The sequence below is a fragment of the Oncorhynchus keta genome, chromosome 6 (assembly GCF_023373465.1).
Source record: "Oncorhynchus keta strain PuntledgeMale-10-30-2019 chromosome 6, Oket_V2, whole genome shotgun sequence".
Classification (NCBI taxonomy): Eukaryota; Metazoa; Chordata; class Actinopteri; order Salmoniformes; family Salmonidae; genus Oncorhynchus; species Oncorhynchus keta.
Genome location: NC_068426.1, coordinates 40,995,690 through 41,011,256, shown reverse-complemented (window position 1 = coordinate 41,011,256; position 15,567 = coordinate 40,995,690). Strand labels below are relative to the sequence as shown.

At 44.5% G+C, this 15,567-nt stretch overlaps 2 protein-coding genes and 1 long non-coding RNA gene across 25 annotated transcripts in view; 2 read left to right on the top strand and 1 right to left on the bottom strand.

Moving 5' to 3' along the window:
• The window catches only part of LOC118385508 (zinc finger MIZ domain-containing protein 2-like), a 44,202-nt gene extending 40,335 nt beyond the window's left edge, over positions 1-3,867 (top strand). For 15 of the 17 annotated variants that reach the window (XM_052521547.1, XM_052521549.1, XM_052521548.1 and 12 more), the window contains 2 exons: positions 1,012-1,248; positions 2,087-3,867. In XM_052521547.1, coding sequence (XP_052377507.1) covers positions 1,012-1,248; positions 2,087-2,194 — 345 coding nt within the window. In that variant the 3' untranslated portion in view covers positions 2,195-3,867. Of the gene's footprint in view, positions 1-1,011; positions 1,249-1,715; positions 1,775-2,086 lie in introns of all 17 variants that reach the window. The other 2 variants (XM_052521544.1, XM_052521546.1) reach the window with 2 other exon arrangements.
• A 1,164-nt stretch (positions 3,868-5,031) lies between these two features.
• LOC118385519 (peptidyl-prolyl cis-trans isomerase A-like) lies at positions 5,032-12,574 on the top strand. 6 transcript variants are annotated; one of them, XR_008139536.1, is made up of 7 exons: positions 5,032-5,200; positions 8,175-8,205; positions 9,065-9,153; positions 9,616-9,788; positions 11,735-12,189; positions 12,270-12,349; positions 12,430-12,574. XR_008139536.1 is itself a non-coding variant. In XM_035772726.2 (5 exons), exons 1-5 carry the CDS (start codon positions 5,132-5,134, stop codon positions 11,865-11,867), a joined length of 495 nt encoding a protein of 164 aa, XP_035628619.1. In that variant the 5' UTR covers positions 5,032-5,131; the 3' UTR covers positions 11,868-12,574. The 6 variants fall into 6 exon arrangements, 1 of the variants encoding a protein (XP_035628619.1); XR_008139537.1 differs by lacking the exon at positions 12,270-12,349; XR_004826042.2 differs by having other exon boundaries at positions 12,270-12,574.
• Positions 12,575-14,485: 1,911 nt separating this feature from the next.
• On the bottom strand, positions 14,486-15,252 carry LOC127930855 (uncharacterized). 2 transcript variants are annotated; one of them, XR_008139625.1, is made up of 5 exons: positions 15,098-15,252; positions 15,034-15,065; positions 14,874-14,937; positions 14,810-14,841; positions 14,486-14,777 (listed from the first exon to the last, which is right to left on the bottom strand). It is a non-coding gene; the product is annotated as an uncharacterized LOC127930855 (long non-coding RNA). The 2 variants fall into 2 exon arrangements; XR_008139626.1 differs by lacking the exon at positions 14,810-14,841.
• Positions 15,253-15,567: the final 315 nt, after the last annotated feature.

Here is a 15,567-nt window from a genome sequence, read left to right as displayed (position 1 = left end):
GGCACACAACCCAAAACCTAAATAGAATTGTTCCCTTATCAGATGCACACTTGTTAGGGCTTAGGAATCCTCTATACTTTATATTTGCATAGTACACTTGTTTAAATATGAACATGTTGGGCATCTTGAAGTGCCTAACAGTCAATGAGTAAAAGTGGCACTTCACATAGGGTAGACACACGCAAGTATAGTAATGGAGTTACTCCTAGGAATGTGTCCCATATCAGATTACCGTCTCGTGTTTCCAATTACTCACATTGTTTATGTCCCAAATGGCACCCTATTCCCAAAAGTACACTACTTTTAACCAGAGGTCTATGGCCCTGGTCAAAAGTAGTGCACTATATAGGGAAAAGGGTGCCATTTGGGATACAACCATTACGGTGTCAAGGACAGTCAGAGTAGTCAGAGAGACATTTTGTCTTAATTTGGTTCCAGTGGCACAGTTGGTTAAAGCAAAGATTGTGTGTCTGTCTTCACCATAAGTGACTTTGTGATAAAAGCATCAGCTGATTGACCATGTTATTTACATGAGTTTTTCCTGAAGCCACTTACTGTGTTGTTTTTAAGTGATGTATTCATCTATGTTAGTTGTGTAAGAGTGACCGTCATGCCCTTGCTCTTCTATGCACAGTAAAGAGCCTTTTGACTGGGCCTGGAGGAGACAGCATTTACACTCATACCCACACACCCTCTTACAGACGCTCAGTTGTACAAGAGAGCTTTTTAGAGGAACACAAAATGTCCACCATTCCCTCTCTTCACTTCTCTCTCACACACACACACACACACACACACACACACACACACACACACACACTGGAGTCGAACAGGATTTGCACTTTGTTGCACCACTTTGAACGCACAACTGTTCAGCGGTGAACTTAACCTCCATGTAACGTCATACAATGTGAAACTCGATATCGTCTCTTTTTCTTCCCTTTATCCCCCCTTCCTATCACTCTCTCGGTCGCTCTCCTGTCTCTCTCTACCTCTTTCTCTCACCATCAGATGTCCCATTCTGGCCGTATGGACCCTTCCCATAATGCCCTGCAGCAACAACAGCAGCAGCACCAGCAGGGTGTCCACGGTAACCAGAGTCTCGGAAGCAGCGTTGGCGGACAGATGCAGCAGCGGAACTCCAATACCCAGAATGCCCGGCTACAGGCGGAGGGCTCGTTCGGCCAGGGGGGTCCAGGAGGAACGGGGGTAGCGGGAGGAGGAGAGGGAGCGGATCACGCCTTGGATGTAAGTCACCACCTCAGCCCTGTCTAGACACACCCATATGGAAATGCGGTCCGATACTGATATGTTCTTGACCATGGTAGCTAATACAGATATGGCACAACCACGTTTTTTCCTTGTGATATTCGGGCAACAGCCGCGATAGCAAACAGTCACTTTTTTGCAAATTTACACAAACAGTTTGAAGATTCAGCACCAATGACGAAGTGGTGATAATTCATGCAGGTGTGAGTTGAGAGTGTACATATGATGCATGCGATGCCATTATGATTTTTAACCATGGGCTCTGTTCCAAAGTCCACTCTAGCAATATCACTTAGACTGAAGTCCTATATTGGGCATGCTGCGCATGCATCCTAAGTGATATTTCTAGTGTGGATATTGGACTGTGGCCCAGTGCCCATGTGGGGTGGTCTTATACTAACCCCCACCCTCCCTCTTTTACTGGGGACGGGGCGAACCGGGTGCAGGGGAGGAACTTCCACAGATCAATCTACTACGACAACCGTAAGACAACCGTTAGACAACTGTAAGGCAACCCCAAAGAGCCAGCTAGCTGCTCGTTCAGCGATAATGTGGATTGAGTGATATTGGGCATGTGGAACTGAAGCTATCTGAAGCTACCTTCACTCTTGGAAAGAGCTTGTTTTTTGCCACATCCATGTGCCACAAACAAACCTTCCTCTCTTGTTCTCCCTCTCTACCCCTTTCTCTCTGCTTTTTCTAAAATGAATTCATTTCAATTCTAGAGGCTTTATTGGCATGAAAAGCGAAGGAACGTGTCAAAGCAAACAATGACAACAATAACACTTTCTCTCCCTCTTCTCTTTGCCCTTTCCAGCTTCTCCCTGAGCTGACCAATCCAGATGAGCTGTTGTCCTACCTAGGTCCTCCAGATCTACCTAGCAACAACAACGATGACCTGCTCTCTCTGTTCGAGAACAACTAAAGACTCCCTTCTCGTTAAGGGACAGCTTCATCCTTCTAGAGGGGGAAGAGCAGAGGAGAGGGGGGCAAAAAGAAGAGAGCGGGTACAGACCGAGGGATCCATGTTTGTATACTCTCTGTGGACCAGACCAACAGGCTTTCCAAGGGAAGGTGTAGGTAGTGAGAGAGACATGACTGTTTCTGTCTGGGAACTCTGTCAAGACTATAGTGTTTTTAGACTTCATGTAAAGCGTCCCATTGCACTCTGGATCCATCCAGTACGTTTTTTAAAAATTCCGAGAAAGAGAATGACTGTCTGACACATGGGACTGCCTGCACAGGCCAGCCACTATAATTGTAATTCAATGTTCTCAAAAAATCACAAGCCGAAGGATTGAACTTTTTTAAAGGATATTTTTAGAAACGAGAAAAAGAAAGTGTAATGTTGACTTTCCATTGTGTATTTATGATTGAGGATCTCTGTTGACATGACATGACTTAAAGAAATAAAGAAATGGTGTTCATCCTAAAGGGGAGTTATGAATGCTGAAATCAGGATATGAAGCCTCACACCTGGGCAGTATATACAGTACTCGGATTACTGTATCTATACTTACTTACACTGATCTAGACTTGTAGAGCAAGAGATACAGAGAGAGGTGTTATTTTTGTACTGGGTAGGGCACAAAGAGAAGGAAAGGGAGGAGAAGAGGGTTAGTCGGATGAGTCCGAAGCCAGATGGGGGACTCTCACCTCCATTCACACCCTGTCTCTGGCAATCCTCCCTTCTCTCTTTCTCTCCCTCCTTCAAGATAACAACTATACTGCTGAGACATTTAAACATGCACAATTGTACACACATACACTTTCAAGAAGGGATCCCCCAGTAAAGTCCTGTGCGTTTGATGGAGAGGGGGAGAAGTTGTTTCCCTTATGTCAGGGAGTGAATGTGTATTCTCTCTCTCTCTTCCTCCTCTCCAGCCCCGTAACACACATTTGAAACAATACCACGGTCTAAGTGACCTTTCTGCTTCCTCTCTCTTGGTCTTTATCTACCTGTCCCCACTCCTTTCCGAGGTTGTCATTGGTTTGTAAAGTGTTTGTATGATAGGCCTTACTGTTCATGGCACCAGAAGTTGGATGTGCAATGTTGTTTTTTTTGTGTTTTTAAAAAAAAATCTGTATGATATAAATTGTTTTATAATCATGACCATATTGTTATTGGGGTAATTCCAGAGGTGGTGAAGCTGTGCACATCTGTCCTATATTTGTTTAAACTAGCAGAGGTCATGAGTTCAGAAATATGTCAAATTAATGATGTCAGTCGACTTACAGGGGCCTGCATTCACAAAATGTCTCAAGGTCCTGATCTAGGATCAGTTTCCCTTTTCAGACCATAATTAATACAATTATATGGGGGGTGTATTGGTCCTAGATCAGCCCTCCTATTCTGAGATGCTTTGTGAATACAGGCCCTGGTTACTATACGAGACTGTACAAGGGATTTCAGAGACAACACCAGCATCTGCTAGGTAACAATTGTTCATGTTTTATTGTCTAGATGATGATGCTTGAGGCCCATGTCAGTGAATACAATTAATACACTGTTAAATTGTCCTATTAACTGCACACCAGTTTTTCTAAAAATGTGAAATATTTCCATTATGTTTTATAAGTAAAAAATGTCACTTCTGATCATTTTCCCCTAGTTCTTTACTGAATTTGGTCCCCCTAGCTAGCAGGTGCAGGCTACAGGAAATAACACCCTTACTTATCCCATGTGCAAGCAGAACCAGAGAGCAGAAACCAGGTTTTGTCTAGATAGGATGCAGCAATGACACTTCGTAGCAGGTTATGAGAATTTATGTTGCAGGTTAGGAAAATTATGTTAGGAAAAGGTTTGGGGTTTGCTAAAATGTACTCTGACGCGACTCGAACCTGTTACTTTGACATTAGCAGCATCCATTTTTTATATATATTACAACACAAAACAGGACATCGCTACAAAAATATATATTTTATTATGAAGCATAAAATAAATGAAGCAAAAAAAAAAATTATACAAATGACTACACATGAATTACCAGCGACATCCGTTTCACAAAAGTAAACAAAACCCTTCTAGCCAATATAACGGCCATGGCTAGAAAGGATCCAGCTTTTGTCATAATTTAATTTATACTGCAGGCTTAGAATTCAAGCGGCAGGTTAAGGTAAGCTAAAATGCAAATAAACAAAACTTGAGCGTAAATTTGATCAACTTGCATCCCATCTAGATATTACCAACACTCTACAACCGCAACATTTTAGGCGTGACCCCCCCACCCCACCACACACGGTAGTTTACCCAGACACACATACAACACTTGCTAATCCGGCATACATACAAAATAGCGGTGTATTTGATTAAACCTGCAATAATTCGTGATCATGCCGCATACATTCCACGAGCGCTTTGTCCAGTGGTGAAAGACAAAACACTTGCCAGGTTCGTATACATTGCGCCATACAAAATGCCATTAGTACCTCAGTTTTATATTTGAGCCACAGTGGCGATTTTATTCCGCGGGAGACGCCCTGTACAATCCAGCCAGCGACAAGGACACGCCTAGACTTTCCCTGGCAGGACATTGGGCAGTATGTGTCATCGTCATTTGTGTGCACCATAATGAGCCTATCACGAGTACGTCCCCAAACCTCGCTGATCAAACCGGCGTGCAGGGAAGGGACCATCGTTCTAATTTATTCCCCCCGAGACATCTAATTGGTTTAAACTCATGCCACTCAGTGGTCCCAGTCTTCTAATTGGTTTGCATTGGCTCCTGAGGCTTCCCTGGGGTTGGCATATATATTTTGTGTACACAGCAGTGTTTCTGTTCCGAGTCAGCTGCGGCACAGTCCAGTAAACTTGGCCTGTTCTTGTGTATTTTCACGAAATTAGAAACCTTTCATTCCAATCATGCCTAACCCCAGAGTTTTCTTCGACATCACTATCGGCGATTCCGCCGCCGGCAGGATTGAAATTGAGGTAAGGAGTAGAACAACTCGTCTTGTTTGGGAGTAAAGGTGCTTTTTAACTTTAAAATGATTGTTTTAATTCTCGTTTAGGGTCTGATTTAACTGGCTGCCCGGTAGTTGCATGCAACCGGGAGGCTGTCAGACTCGGGTCCACGTGCTTTCATCTTTGACATGTTGATTAACTAGCTAATGTTTGCTTGCTATTGCATTTCGTTTCATTGAAAGTTCCCCAATTTTGCTCCAACCTCGGCTGATCTGCAAAAATTTTCCACACTGATTTTTTTTTTTTTTTTTGCTGTTCTTACGTTTTTACTTTTATTGTTTTCTTATCGGTTTCTAAATCGTGACTTAAAACAACTGTCTTGTCCAAAGTTTGATGATTACTGCGATCTTGGAACTCCAAAATGCGCGCTGTCAATTGCGTTGTTTATATTAATTAACATGGCTCGAAAACGTTAGTTTCTGTTTCACTGACGTTTTCCGGACATGCCATTTTTAACCAGTCGCCATTTTCAGCATATTTTTTTTTTCTTCATCGCGCCAGATGCCATTTTGAGAAAGAAGGGATGTGGGGTTGGAAGGCCGGGAACCAATGTACCTCAAAAGCACATTGCACCAAATCAAAGTATTGGCTTCGATCAATGACTTGATTTAATCTGGTAATTCACCCATCTACATTAGCATTCTTAAGGCACCAGGGAGAATGTGCATGGTCCCTCTGCAAACCAAATGTACTGCGGTGTTACGTTATGCTAACTGTTTATTGTTATGAAATATGCTGTAAAGGTCATTTTCAGCAGCCTGGCATTTCTCTCTATGCGGTAAAACCTTGCTGCTGTTAGCTACTGCAATCATGTTTTCCACTCAAACAGCATGTGGCACTAGAGAGCCAGGATGCCCGTTCCCTCCTAAATAATAAGGATATTGTGACTGGTATTAATCTCAGATTTTGTTGACTAGGTGCTGTGGCGCACGAAAATCATTTAATGCCAGCGCGAAATCCAGGATGATAAAACGCTAATCTGCCTTTCCTTTAAGATTAAACATTACACAGTAGCTTCCAAATAGCAACATGGACTGTAGTACTTGGTGATTGTCGCATTTCCTTTTGATTCCTTTTTGACAATTTGATCTTCAAGTCTTTTGTCATCACGTGGGAGGGAGCACGTGGCCATGCAGATGATTCCATTGTTTATGACCCATAGGCCATGATGCCTGTAGCTCTGGTGCCTGCTTGCTAAACGAAACATTGTAGCCTATCCAGCCTAGTGTAGTACAGAGGTTGGGCAAAATCACAGATCCAGGAGAAGTCTATGCTCCCTAAATCTTTACCTTCCACATTAAGGCATGTGAGACTCAAAACTGACCTCAGACCAGCCTCTACAGCGTTGGCCCGATGACCACAGTGGTGACTTCCTTTTTTTCCTGAAGTAGTTCCTCATCCTAAGGAGTGGAAAAGTACTGGGGTGTGTCAGGCTGGAGGAGGGAAGTGAAATTGGGGTGTGTCAGGCTGGAGGAGGGAAGTGAAATTGGGGTGTGTCAGGCTGGAGGAGGGAAGTGGGAAAGTACTGGGGTGTGTCAGGCTGGAGGAGGGAAGTGAGAATGGTGGGGTGTGTCAGGCTGGAGGAGGGAAGTGAGAATGGTGGGGTGTGTCAGCTGGAGGAGGGAAGTGAGAATGGTGGCGTGTCAGCTGGAGGAGGGAAGTGAGAATGGTGGCGTGTGTCAGGCTGGAGGAGGGAAGTGAGAATGGTGGCGTGTGTCAGGCTGGAGGAGGGAAGTGAGAATGGTGGCGTGTCAGCTGGAGGAGGGAAGTGAGAATGGTGGCGTGTCAGCTGGAGGAGGGAAGTGAGAATGGTGGCGTGTCAGGCTGGAGGAGGGAAGTGAGAATGGTGGCGTGTGTCAGGCTGGAGGAGGGGAAGTGAGGATGGTGGCGTGTGTCAGGCTGGAGGAGGGAAGTGAGAATGGTGGCGTGTCAGGCTGGAGGAGGGGAAGTGAGAATGGTGGCGTGTCAGGCTAGAGGAGGGAAGTGAGAATGGGAGTGTGTCAGCTGGAACCTGGTGGACGGGAAATGCATGTTGTAAAGGGCCTTAATGTCAACATTCAGGTTTCACAGGTGGTTGAAACTTGGCAGGAATAGAATATAGCCCAATTGATCTAACATAATCCCATCCCTCCTAATGCATTTAAAAGGATTTTGTGTGAACTGATCCTTAATCAGTGCCTTAAGGGAAGAGTGCCATAATAAATAGGTGGTACTAGGCCTGTATGCCCTGCCATCTGTGTCTCATACCTCTGGTAGCCTGAGAAAGCCAACAGAATGCAATCTAATATTTGTGGGAACACATCAAGGTCTGTGCAATGTTGACACCTGTAGAGCTGAAATAATTTGTTTAAACTTGCCAGTTTACCAGAAAAGTAAGCAATTCAGTCATTCTTGAGAAAGTCGGGACAATCCTCGTCCTGCATATAACTATTTTTATAGATGGATTTTGCAAGCAGGAGGCATTTAGAATTAAATGTAGAGTTTATAGTTAGTTACGTGATAGCGATCATTTATTGGAAGAACACTTTAATTTGTCAGAATTGTTGGTCAAAATATCCTCCTTCCCCGTTGAACAGATTGCTGCTCTTTAGAATTTCTCTTATCTGCTGATTCCATTACACAAGTCACAATTTGATGTTGCGTTTTGTCTAATTAACCTTAGTCAATGGCAACCTGCCTACTGTCTCGTGGTTCTCACATGGGAGTTGTTCTAGATTGGAACAGAACAAGTCTAGATACAACACCTAGAACTGAAGAGGGTTAGACTCGGTCTGCTTTGGGTCCTGTGGTCAATACTTTAGCGGTTCTCTTTTATTACCCTGATTTTATAATCATGTTATTCATTAGTGACAACTTGAGCTCTACCTCCATTGATCTGCATTCTGTTTCTCCTTCATTGATTGAGTATACTAATGAAAAGCCCTCTCTCCTCGTCTTTCAGCTTTTTGCTGATGTGGTCCCCAAGACTGCAGGTAAGACTGCACACGCTCTACAAGTGATTATCTCACGATAGTCTTCCAAGCCTTGTGGTTGGAATGACACCTAATGGCATCAACTGATGCTGTCCAACCTTCCCCACACTCCTCACCCCCTTCAGTGGCACCTTATCTGTGAGCCCTGGTCCCCAAAGGCCAGCAGCATGCATTTTAGATCCAGCTACTCTACATGACAAAAACGCATCGCTGCATGATCAGATATCGTATACAATGCAACAGCTGATGCAAGGCTGCTTCCTGTTTGTAATTAAGTAGCATTGGGTGGCCCTGGTCTACCTGGTCAGTCTTGATAGATATAAGTGATCAGGCACAGAACCACTGTTTTGACTTCATGCAGCCTTTAAAGGGATACTTTGCCAAAATCCCAATGAGGCCCTTAAAACTACTTCCCCAGAGTCGGCTGAACTTGTGGATACCAGTTTTGTCTCTGTCCAGTATGAAGGAAGTTGGCGATATCGGCGTGCTAGCATTTATACCTATAGACTTCCAGTCATTGTGCTAATGCTAGTCATAGTGGACACTGAGAGCATTTATACCTATAGACTTCGTCATTGTGCTAATGCTAGTCATAGTGGACACAGAGCATTTATACCTATAGACTTCGTCATTGTGCTAATGCTAGTCATAGTGGACACAGAGCATTTATACCTATAGACTTCGTCATTGTGCTAATGCTAGTCATAGTGGACACTGAGATATAAAAGATGTATCCAAGTTCATCTGACTCTGGGGAAGTTGCTAAAGGGCCTCGATGGCAACATTTGGAAATATCGCTTTAAGCAGCTATGCACACATCGCTGATCATAACAAGGTACCGGTGTCGTGTCCCCCCCAGAGAACTTCCGTGTCCTGTGCACCGGGGACAAGGGGTTCGGCTACAAGGGCTCCGGCTTCCATCGCATCATCCCCGGTTTCATGTGCCAGGTGAGTGGGGGGGTTGGCAGCAGAATCTGGGTCACCGTTTCCAGACTAAACTCAGAGTGCTTCTGCTCCTCAATCTGCACTGATATTCATAGTGTCTCAGACAAGGAGTGCTGATTTAGGATCAGTTGTTGCTTTTTAGAGAATAATGAATTCCATGGGGGGGGGCTAGATTGGTAGTTATCCCCTGATCTGATTTACATCTGACTGGTGTAACCAGGCCCAATGCTGGGCCCCTACCAGCCATCTTATTCATTGCGTGAATAATTTACACGCAAGTGGTGTTTTTCTCTCAATGGTCTTCTGAGCCTTGTGGTTGTGATGGCGACAACACTGAAGCAGTCCCCAACATGCCTCAAAGTTGGGGGTTCTTGTCGAATACCAGAGCCTTGTCAGTGGCCTTGTTAGAGAAAGGGGAAAGCTATACAAAATCAATGATGTCCCTTATGCTTTGTCTTCCCCTAGGGTGGTGACTTCACCAACCACAATGGAACCGGGGGCAAGTCCATCTACGGAAACAAGTTTCCCGACGAGAACTTTACCCTGAAGCACACTGGCATGGGCTGTCTGTCCATGGCCAACGCTGGCCCCAACACCAATGGATCCCAGTTCTTCATCTGCACTGCTAACACCGACTGGTGAGGGGCGAACACACACACACACAAAGTTGACACTAATTGGCGAGACTGGTTCATTTGAAATCTAGTGAATAATTTGACATGCATACTCTGCAAGTGATGTTGATCTGGTCTTCCTAACCTTGTGGTTGTGCCGACACTGCCTAATGGTAACACAACTGATGCTGTCCACCTTTCCCAACATGCCTCAGACCCTTCAACGGTTTCTCTCTGATGCATGCGCACACCATCTGCGGAAACTAAGACTCATCCTCACTAGTGATGTGGCCAACAACTGTAAAGTAGTGCCCTTCAGGGCAGTGCACCACTGGTCTGTGAATCTGTTCTTACCAATGGTGGGTCTGGTACAGTAATTGTGTAGCTGATCATGGCTGAAGACTGACTGTGTAGCTGAAGACTGACTGTGTAGCTGAAGACTGACTGTGTAGCTGAAGACTGACTGTGTAGCTGAAGACTGACTGTGTAGCTGAAGACTGACTGTGTAGCTGAAGACTGACTGTGTAGCTGAAGACTGACTGTGTAGCTGAAGACTGACTGTGTAGCTGAAGACTGACTGTGTAGCTGAAGACTGACTGTGTAGCTGAAGACTGACTGTGTAGCTGAAGACTGATAAGAAAATAAAATATAAAATAACGATCTACTTTTAAGTAGATATACTCTGAACAAAAATATAAATGCAACATGTAAAATGTTGGTCTCATGAGCTGAAATAAAATCTCCCAGAAGTTCAATATGCACAAAGCTTCTCTCCAATTTCATTAAAATGACTTCCCTGTTAGTGAGCATTTCTCCTTTGCAGGATAATCGATCCACATGACGGGTTTGGCATATCAAGAAGCGGATTTAAACAGTATGGTCGTTACACAGGTGCGCCTTGTGCTGGGGACAGAAGGCCACTATAAAATGTAAAGTTTTGCTAACACAATGCCACAGAGGTCTCCAGTTGAGGGAGCACGTAATTGGCATGCTAACTGCAGTAATGTCCTCCAGAGCTGTTTCCAGAATTTAATGTTAATTTATATACTATAAGCTGCTTCAGTGTGGTTTTTACGTCTTACAACTGCAGACCACGTGTATGGTGTTGTGGGCTAGCAGTTGTGCCCCATAATGGCGGTGGGCTTATGTTATGGGCAGGCAAAAGCTACGGACAATGAGCACAATTGCCATCGATAAAGATGGTGACGAGACCCATTGTTGTGGATTTCATCTGCCGCCGTCACCTCATGTTGCAAGGATCTGTACGCAATCCCTCGACGCTGTCAATGTCCCTGTTAATACATGGCCTGCCTACTCACCAGACATGTCACCCATTGTGCATGTTTGGGAGGCTCTTGGTCGACGTGTTCCAGTTCCCACCCAACATGCAGCAGCTTCGCACAGCCGTTGAGGAGGAGTAAGGACAACATTCCACAGGCAACGATCACCAGCCTGATCAACTCGAATGCGAAGGAGATGTGTCGTGCTGTATGAGGCAAATGGTCACACCAGAGGCTGACTGCTTTTCTGATCCTCACCACTTTGGAATTATTTAATCTATCTGTCCAACGGATGCATCTGTATTCCCAGTCATGTGAAATAGATTTAATTTAGGCCCTAATCTATCGCTTTCAATTGAATGATTTCCTTATGAACTGTAACGCAGTAATATCTTTGAAATTGTTGCATGCTGCTTTTTAAAATGTGTTTTTGTTCGGTGTACTTTACCCAATGGCCCCGCTGCAGTGCCGACTGCTACTGCCAGAAGGACCGGAGAAAGTGTATTTTGAAAGGTTATAGGGACGCCTGTCATTTGACTAACAAATGATCCTTACCCATAAGTCCGTGATTGTCACAACCTGTGACTACAAACATATTTTTGTGTTCCTGGTTGTCCTAAGCCTCAGGATGACTTCTGTCTGTCAGGAACTACTCCTTAGAGGCACTGATCTTGCTCTCTCCCTCTGTAGGCTGAACGGCAAGCACGTTGTGTTCGGCAAGGTCGTGGAGGGGCTCAGCATCATCGCTAACATGGAGAAGAAGGGTTCAAGCAGTGGCAAATGCTCCGCCAAGGTCGTCATCGCTGACTGTGGAGAGCTCTGAGCACCCTCCCTCTCGCTCGTTCTGCTTTCATCCCTCCTTCCCACCCTGCCTCCTTTCACCCAGCTTTTCGTCCCTTGGTCCCTCCCTCCACACAGCTCTTAGCATCAATCCCTCCCTTAAGCTCTCCCTTCCCCCGTAATCAGAAACATTCCCTTTAGTGAGGTTTTGGTCCCTCCCTCCACACAGCTCTAAGCATCAACCTCTCCCCTCCCCTGTAATCAGAAACATTCCCTTTAAGTGAGGTTTTGGTCCCTCCCTCCACACAGCTCTAAGCATCAACCTCTCCCCTCCCCTGTAATCAGAAACATTCCCTTTAAGTGAGGTCTTGGTCCCTCCCTCCACACAGCTCTAAGCATCAACCTCTCCCCTCCCCTGTAATCAGTAACATTCCCTTTAAGTGAGGTTTTGGTCCCTCCCTCCACACAGCTCTAAGCATCAACCTCTCCCCTCCCCTGTAATCAGAAACATTCCCTTTAAGTGAGGTCTTGGTCCCTCCCTCCACACAGCTCTAAGCATCAACCTCTCCCCTCCCCTGTAATCAGTAACATTCCCTTTAAGTGAGGTTTTGTTTAACCATTCCTCTCCCTGACCGAACAGGTTGTCCTGTCTTGAACTAGTTTAATTTGGCTTTTTGTCATTAATTTTCTGGATTGTTCCATCAGGACCACATTGGTTTAGCAAATTCTGAATAAAGTGGCAAAAGATTCCTTAACTGTGTGTCATTGAGTAAGAGTGGATCAAATGTGTACGTCTTTTTTTTGTCCTTTCTCCAGTATAGACCAGTGAGCTGAGGTCACAAACGATGCACACATTTCAATGGGGCAGAACGCTGTGTTGTGGCTCTGGATGGTTGGCAACAATTAAGGTGCCATGTGGGGAATTTTAGGTGGCTAGTTATATCTTCTTGATGCCAGGTTTTGGTTGGGGTACATCCACGTGGACAGGGTAGCAGTGGTGTGGGTCGAGAGCTTCAAGTTCCTTGTGTCCAAATCATTAACGACTCCGTGGTCCACATGCAGACAGTCGTGAACAATGTGCAACAGTGCTTCTTCCCACTCAGAATGTTAAAGGTTTGGCACGGGGCCCTCAAATCCTCAGTTCTACAGCTGCACCATTGAGCGCTTCGTGACTGACTGCCTCACTGCTTGGTATGTCAACTGCACCACCATCAATCGCTTGGTGCTACAGAGGGTGGTGAGGACAGCCTAGTATATCACTTGGGCTGGGCTCCCTGCCATCCAGGACCTCTTATCAGGCGGTGTGAATGGAAGGCCTGGACTTGTTGGTCTCCAGCCACCCAAGCCGTAGAATGTTTTTCATATGGCGACCGCTCCCGGAGCATGTCTGACACTAACAGGTCCCTGAACAGCTGCTATACCTAACCCAGAAGACTGCTCAATAGCTAACAAAATGGCTTCAGGCTATATTCCTTGACCTTGTCTTTTATCACTGACTATGCACACACACGCACTTGTGCATACATACTCATGCTGACTACACACACTCAGATACCATCATCATAGTAGCTGTTGCTACTCTTTATCATGTACCCTGATGCCTAGTCACCATACCCCTATACATAACTACCACACCAGTATCTCTCCACATTGTAAAGATGGTATTGGCACTGACCCTGTGTATATATATTTTTTGGGGGGGGGGTTTAGTACTACTGATGTTGATTATTGCATTGTTGGGGAAGGGCAAGGAAGGCATGTCACTGCATGTGAACTTAAACAACCCGTCTATATGGCACTGCATACAAATGGTCGATGCCGGGGCGGTGGGTTTTGTTCTGGTGAAGTTACTCAACAACCCAAAATGAGGTCTCGACAAAAGCATGTTACTGCTGCATGCTTCCCTTGGTGTATATCACACAGCTGGCGTGAACCCAGTGAACTTCTCCCAAATGTTTGTATATGGTTCCACCAAATAGAAAATGTATTAATGATTTTGACCCTCCCAGTAACCAAGAGGTTTGTCTGATGGTACATTGGCTGACTGTGGTAACCTCTGTTTTTTGGGGGGGTGATCAGATGTTAAGGATTTCACTTCTCAGTAACTTGATGCACAGCAGGACTGCAGTAAAGATGACCTCTTACTACCTCATGGTCTACACATGTTTAGGTGACCCTGCATCTACTGGATTGGGCCACAGCAATTAGAATCACAGCAATTAGAATCACAGCAATGCTAAACAAATGGCTACAGTAAGTTTTAGAATGGGCGGCAAGTAAGATACTTCTAAAATGAAACTCATTTGTATTGGGGACAAACCATTTAAACTAAATCTTGTAATGTGGAACTTGAGCAAGTTGAGTCTAAACTGCTTGGTATAACCCTGGATTGTAAATGGTCATGGTCAACATATTGCTGCAATGGTAGCTATGACAGAGAGATTTGTCATGATTTGAAATAAATGATGCCTTTTAGTATTAAAAATGGGAGGAAGATTGTTCAAACAACGCTTCTCCCTGTATTGGATGTTGGTGATAACATGCTGCAACCTCCTTTTTAAAACCCTTGGGTGCAGTCTACCATTCAGCAATACGTTTTCTCACAGGGGACCATTTTAGGACTCGTCGTAGTCTGTCAAAAAATGTGGGATGGATCTTTCTGCAAGAAGAGGGCTGCATTCTCTTATTTATTTACAAAGCAATGTGACAGACTCCCTCCATATGAAAATTCATTTTGATAAGAATAATAAGTTACCAAACACGTTCATAGGAACGGATAACACTCGATCCCTTCAGTCTCCACAGATTTAGGAAAATCTGCGTTTAGTTTCTTTGCCCCTAATTTGTGGAACAATAAGTAGAGTTCACTGCAGCGAGGCGTACTGGTGCCACTCAGGCAGTTGAAATGATTGGCCGAGGACCTCTATGTAGTTGAATGTGATTGGCTGAGGACCTCTATGTAGTTGAATGTGATTGACTGAGGACCTCTATGTAGTTGAATGTGATTGGCTGAGGACCTCTATGTAGTTGAATGTGATTGACTGAGGACCTCTATGTAGTTGAATGTGATTGGCTGAGGACCTCTATGTAGTTGAATGTGATTGGCTGAGGACCTCTATGTAGTTGAATGTGATTGACTGAGGACCTCTATGTAGTTGAATGTGATTGACTGAGGACCTCTATGTAGTTGAATGTGATTGACTGAGGACCTCTATGTAGTTGAATGTGATTGGCTGAGGACCTCTATGTAGTTGAATGTGACTGACTGAGGACCTCTATGTAGTTGAATGTGATTGGCTGAGGACCTCTATGTAGTTGAATGTGATTGGCTGAGGACCTCTATGTAGTTGAATGTGATTGGCTGAGGACCTCTATGTAGTTGAATGTGATTGGCTGAGGACCTCTATGTAGTTGAATGTGATTGATTGTTAATTTTGTGCTGAATTATATTGTTTTATACACGTATATTTAAATATTCTGTTTTTATTGTAATGTGTACAGGGCTCTCTTGTAAAAGAGATTTTTAATCTCAATGTGACTCAGTTAAAAAAAATATATATAAAGATATATAGTCACTACTGTCCAGTAGTGACTGTTGCCTAGTCACTACTGTCCAGTAGTGACTGTTGCCTAGTCACTACTGTCCAGTAGTGCCACAAAGAGGGACATAGGCAAATTACAGTTGGGCCTTAAATGTACACAGATAGCTAACATCAATGGCATGTCAATCTCTCCTGGTTTAA